A 6,000-nucleotide genomic window follows, 5' to 3' on the forward strand; every position below is an offset into this window, starting at 1 on the left:
TTCCAACATTCCACGATGGTACGAAACTATAAACCATGATCCTATATTAGATATGACCATGGAAGAATATCATTCAACATTTTGTCAAGTTGTGAAATTAAATATGACCTGCAAGAAAGAAGCCTCCAGAGCAAGAGAATCCCTCATACCGAATCGAAAATACTCGCCCTTCCCCACAATCTCTGTTCGAGGAACTGAAGCCGCTAACTCTGTAAAGATACATCAAGCGAATTTCAATTTAGACGTAGAGAAGTGATTCATTGCAACGTCTAACAGATTTATGTTTGCAAATGTTCATTAAATCCAAGTGTTACAGTCTTAGACTTTGGAACTCTACTTACTGGTATTTGAAAAACACAGTAACAAAGGAAAATTCAGACATTCGATGTTGCTTTCTCCCCAATCTTTCTACTAATCATGATTTTACCCATATAACCTTGTCCTAACCCCTCTTGCATCGTGTGATATGTCTTCTAACAACACAACAGATAGTAGAACTAACTATAAAATGTGATTCATTCACACTTGTTTATGGAACTAGCATGGATAATTGTTTGTACCTTAAAATCTAGTTATTGGATGCAATAAGCCCTTGTGTGGTAGAGATAAAGAGGGTAGGGTCTTCTAATTTCATGACAAAGCTATGTTCATTTTTTGTTTTTTTTTTTTTTTGAAAGGTAAAGGTATTTATATATAAAGAAAAAGGCAGGGGCCAAGGAGAAGACCTACAGGAGAAAAAAGAAAAAACAAGACACAAAGCAACTCAAGCTATACAAATATTATGCCACCTATACAGTCAGTCCTCAAAGAGAATCCCTCTAAACTCCTCTGAGAGCTAGCTCCAAGAGAAGTAGAGAACAAGAACCCCAAAATAAACCAGTGGATGGAAAAAAGAGTTAAGCACCAAAGAATTCTTTCTTTCAAGTTTAAACCCACGTGAAGCCAACTTTTAAACACCTCCAAGAGAGAAAAGGGAAAGCGCCAAAAAATTTTAAAAAAGATTCAAGAAATGTGACTACAGAGCTATGTTTATTCATTTTATTGTTAATCGAAATCTATCTTTGATCCATAGGCCCAATCCAGAAGTCCATCCAATTTTTTGAAACAAGGTGAATTAAGAAATCTATAAGACATTAACAAACACAAATTGAAAACAACAAATATCTTTCTTCCTATGATAGTGTTCTATCCAATGGTCAAAAAACTTTCTATCTACTCAAAAAGTATCAAAGAGGTCAACGATTTACTTGGCTTAGTTACTGCGATGGGGAAACTAGAAAGGTTTTTTTATGCTAGGCAAGTGAGATTAGAGGTCCGTAATTAGTGGGTGAAGGCAGGTTTTGAACCCGGGTTGTATCAACACTACAAAATTTAACCAACTTAGCAAGCTGGCACCTTTGGGAAAACTAGAAAGCACATTATTATTAGAATGGTGAAAAGTAAACATAAATTATGACGGGATAACATGTAAATAAACCTAGAAATATCTTAGTCACTCCAAATAAACGAAGTTGCTTTCATCATGGGTGCCAAGTCCTAAACATTGTCCCATAGCCAATGATGTCATTGATTCAGCTCATAAATCCGACTTTGAGATAATGCCAAAGCATATCAACCCATTAACCTCACTTCTGACTAAACTGAAGCAGACTTTGGGGAGGCATTGGAATTTATTTGAGTGGAAAGTGATCGACCAAAGCTTGTGATACTTGGGATAACAGAAGGAAAAAAAAAATAGAAAGGTCTTATTTGAAATTAAGGTTACCATAATGACAAGAAACTATTTGACCGTCGAAGGATAATTTTGAAAACAAATAATTTAGAAGATGATCATTAACTTGATCGTCCTTTAATATAAGGCCAAGAAATCAGTATTCCATCTTTTAATTACACTTCTAACTATTTAATTTTTATATTTATTCCCCAAGCCCCAAACACTCCAAGATAATATTTTAAGCTTCATTTCACTCCATCCAGCCTCTAAATACTCAGGTCCTTTTTTGAAACTTTTAAATGTTAGTAGAATTATGAGTTAATGAAGTGGTTCCAGTATTGATGTAAGTTTACTTGATAAGTTTTTCAATTCTTTATTATAACCATTTTTTCCACTATCAATAAAGACCCAAGTAATTTTTTTGATCGATATAAAGACCCAAGTAATGAATTGGTAAGAAACACCATAGCTAAGAACGCTAACCGAATACTAAACAAAAGAAGATCAAATTTTTTTATCATATGGAGTGCGTTTGTAGTTTATCCTCTGTATAGTGTGTTTTGTTTGGTGGGGTTCGCGTATTGGTCTAGCCTTCTCGACCTCCCTTCCTCTCAATTCTTTGAATAAAATTTATTTGATTAAGAAAAAAGTTTCCATAAGTTCGAAGGCTATAAGCTTCCATTATTTTCTGACCTATATCAATAATTACATATGGTAAAAAAAAGGTTCCATAATTGCCATTCAGCTATCTCTTGGGTTTTTTTTTTTTTTTTTTAAATTTATATTTAAATAGCTTTCACCAATTGTTCTTGTAGAAGTATCTGTCCTCATCCTTGAGTTGTATTGATTTTTTGTAAATGATTTCCCTGTAAATCTTTTGGTTTATTTGTAATCGACGTTTTTGGGAAGTCTGAAGCTTGAAGAATCGTAGCAAAGTCAAACTCGTTGAAGACCAAGCTCAAAGAGGTTGGAAAGAAGAATGAAGAACCAATCAAGATTGTCACACACTGAAAAAGAAAGTCAAAAAAGGTCAGTGTGTGTGTGTGTGTCCCTGGTTGGTCGACCGACCCACATATGGTCAACCGAACCCGAAACTCCTATACCTCTCCATTTTTCTCATTTGGGCGACCAAACTTCATCGGTCGACCAAACCCGAAAGTTGGATACCTTCATTTCTGTTCACTTAGACGACCGAGTCCATTCAGTCGACCAAACCCGAAACTTGTGAACCTCCTCTTTTGCTCACTCGGGCGACTGAGACTGTTCGGTCAACCGAACCCGAAAGTCTCGAAGCTATTAAATTTGCTCACTGGACTGACCCAGACTTGTTCGGTCGACCGAACACTTAAAACCAAGTTTGTGTGACTTTTTCTTTTTCTGTTTCAAAATTGATGACTCTTTCAAGAGTCTATCCTTAGTTGTTAGGGTTTCTCTTTAAACCCTATTCTCCTTTCTCTTCTATAAATAGGAGAGATCTATCAGAGAAGTTCGTCAAACAAAAACCTAATTAAATCTGAGTTAAGCTCTTGAGTTTTTCCATCTTCCTTTCTTATTCTCTGATCCATTTTCTAGTAATACTCTGAGTTAGAGAGAAAGAGAGAGAGAGAGAGAGTTGTTCTATTTTATTTCTATTTTTGCAGAGATTTCTCGTTGTGAAGTCTCAGAACGGCTCGGGTGAAAGTCTCGGGCATAATGTCATGGCGGTGTGCTCGCTTTTCTATGTAAGCGGTTGTAATTTGAAAGCATTGAATAAAAAGACATCAGCTCAAATTATTGAGCTTTCTGAGAGTGGAGTAGGGACCGAGGTCGCCGAACCACTATAAATTTGTGCCTCTTGTGTGGTTTGATTTTTATCTAAAACTCTACCTTGTTTATTATTCATTTATTCTGATCGGTTGTATGTTGTGGTTGCATGTGTGGTTCATTAAGTATTGTGATAATAAAAAATTATTAGAAAACCTATTCGCCCCCCACCCCCCAAGTGTTCTTTATTGTTATTTCAGTTCTCATATGTACACTGAATCATTCAACTTGAACACCCAATCTCAACAACAAACTAACTTAATTGCCCAAATCAAATCGATACTCAGCTCTATTTCCAAAACATTTACAATGTTGGTAGTAGTATGAGTTAATAATAATGTCTCCAAAATTGTTGAAATTTCTCCTGATAAGTTCTTTAATTTTTGTAATAGCAATTTTTTCCTCTCTCAATAAAAACAACAACAACAAAGCTTTCGGTAGTTACTACTCACCATTCTCTGCTAGAGGGACCTCGCAGAAGTACCACCTCACATCTTCTCCATCTGAAGGACTCCTAGTCTGTGCTAGGTACTTCTGCCGACCTTTAGACTGTACGATCACATCCTCCAACCTTGCAATGTTCGAAGGCGTGTTCATCAACAAATAGGGAGACGTTTCTTCGATTCCATAAGCAGGTGTGGTCTCTGAAACTCCAGAATTTAATTCGGAATTCTCCTCCATCGAGACGATTCCAAAGTAATTCTACCAATAAATTGGCCCAAAAATCACGTTGGTAGAGCTCAAATTCTGAGGAAATTCAAGGAATTTCCCAAGATAGAGATTGAAATAGATCCCCAATTGGAAACCTAATTTGAGTAAAAATCACAAGTAAGAAAAATTTTAAATACCAATCTTGAGAAATTCAATGAAAAAACATACCCATAAAAAAGCCCTAATCTCGATTAATTTTGCCAAAACGAGAAAATTTTAAAAATTAAGAACTCTTCGAGAGAGAGACGTGCCGTTATTGACTGGTAGGTAGGACGAACAATAGACAGCGAGACAGAAGCTAGGCGGTTCTGGATTTTTCATTTTTATTATTATTTTTTTTTTTATTTTTTTTTGTATGATTTTGTGTTGGCTGCAAACTGAGATTCCACCTCTCGAACACACTTCGCACCATGCATGCTTTTCAAACCCCATCATGGTTTTTAAACTCGGTATTTGGTCTCGTCTCGTTCACCTCTGATACCGAGTTGACTCGGACGATACGTCTCGTCTCGTCGAGTCGTCTCGTTCAACATTAAAATAATGGTTTTTAACCATTTAAAAAATCTGAAAAAATCAGGAAAAATTCAGAATTGATTCCTATTAAAAAAATGAACCCCTCAAAAAATATAAAATTAAAAAAAAATTATAATATACCTATCAATCAAATTCAAGGTAATTAAATAAGGGTCCCGTTCAATGGCTAACTTTTTGGCAAAACATTTTTCAAAACATGAGTTAGAAGTTTTGGAATGGGCTGATTTTTGGTGAAGATGATCTCTACGGTGAGGAGATTATCATCACCAAAAATCAGTCCAATCCAAAACTTCTAACCCCATAAAAAATAGTTTACAAAAAATGGACGGTCCACGATTTTTCAACTTGTAAACATGGGTTAGAAGTTTTGAAATGGGCTGATTTTTTGTGAGGATGATCTCCTCACCATAGAGATCATCCTCACCAAAAATCAGCCCATTCAAAAACTTCTAACTCATGTTTTGAAAAATGTTTTGCCAAAAAGTTAGTCATTGAATGCTACCCATTAAATAAAACACATGTTTCCTAAAGATTAGTATAAATTTCTACTGAAATTTTCATCAAAAAACTTCTAAAGAAAAAATAAAACAAATTATCAAAAATACATTTAAGTATTTATCACAAGAAAGTAATAATATCACTCAATAGTTATTGCTTGTAAAAATAAAATAGAAATTTTCATTTTTAACTTTTTTTTTCACAAAACTCGATTGTCTCGGTTAACTCGGATGAGATTTTGAAAATCTCGTCCGATACAACTCGTTTGTCTCGCGAGTTAATGTAAAATCTGTAATATCTCGGATATCTCGTTTGTCTCGGACGAGTTTTGCGAAAATATCGTCCGAGACGACTCGCATAACTCACGAGACGCGTTCGTCTCATAACTCATTGTGAGTTGGTCTCGTTCACTGCTGATACCGAGTTAACTCGGGCGATACGTCTCGGTCTCGGACGAGTTTTAAAACCATGAACCCCATGTTTTGTCTCGTCTCGTCGCCCACCAAGCCCGGGCGAGTCGTGTTGTCTCGAACGCGTTAAACATATTTTAAATTTAGAAAAGAATAAAGATTTTCTGACACACGCCCCCCTACGCTCTCATCTAAGAATCATAGATCATTTGTCTCGAGATATATATAATTATAAATATTTTTCTTATACATCCCAAGACAAATGATCTATGACTCCTGATGGGGGCATCATATTATCACGATTCTTTAGAAAAATTCATTCCCAAGTTG

The 6,000-nt window shown here is 35.5% G+C and overlaps 1 protein-coding gene across 8 annotated transcripts in view; it reads right to left on the bottom strand.

Annotated features, from left to right (window-relative positions):
- SGR2 (shoot gravitropism 2 (SGR2)) overlaps nucleotides 1-4,624 on the bottom strand; it is a 39,669-nt gene extending 35,045 nt beyond the window's left edge. For 2 of the 8 annotated variants that reach the window (XM_086434566.1, XM_086434563.1), the window contains exons 1-2: nucleotides 3,970-4,454; nucleotides 109-209 (exon numbers count right to left, since the gene is read on the bottom strand). In XM_086434566.1, the coding sequence (XP_086290692.1) occupies nucleotides 109-209; nucleotides 3,970-4,198 (330 nt within the window). In that variant the 5' untranslated portion in view covers nucleotides 4,199-4,454. Of the gene's footprint in view, nucleotides 1-108; nucleotides 210-3,969 lie in introns of all 8 variants that reach the window. The other 6 variants (XM_086434568.1, XM_086434567.1, XM_086434565.1 and 3 more) reach the window with 5 other exon arrangements.
- Nucleotides 4,625-6,000: the final 1,376 nt, after the last annotated feature.

The sequence above is a fragment of the Akebia trifoliata genome, chromosome 3, assembly GCF_017979445.1.
Source record: "Akebia trifoliata isolate Shusen 1 chromosome 3, ASM1797944v1, whole genome shotgun sequence".
In the NCBI taxonomy this organism is placed as follows: Eukaryota; Viridiplantae; Streptophyta; class Magnoliopsida; order Ranunculales; family Lardizabalaceae; genus Akebia; species Akebia trifoliata.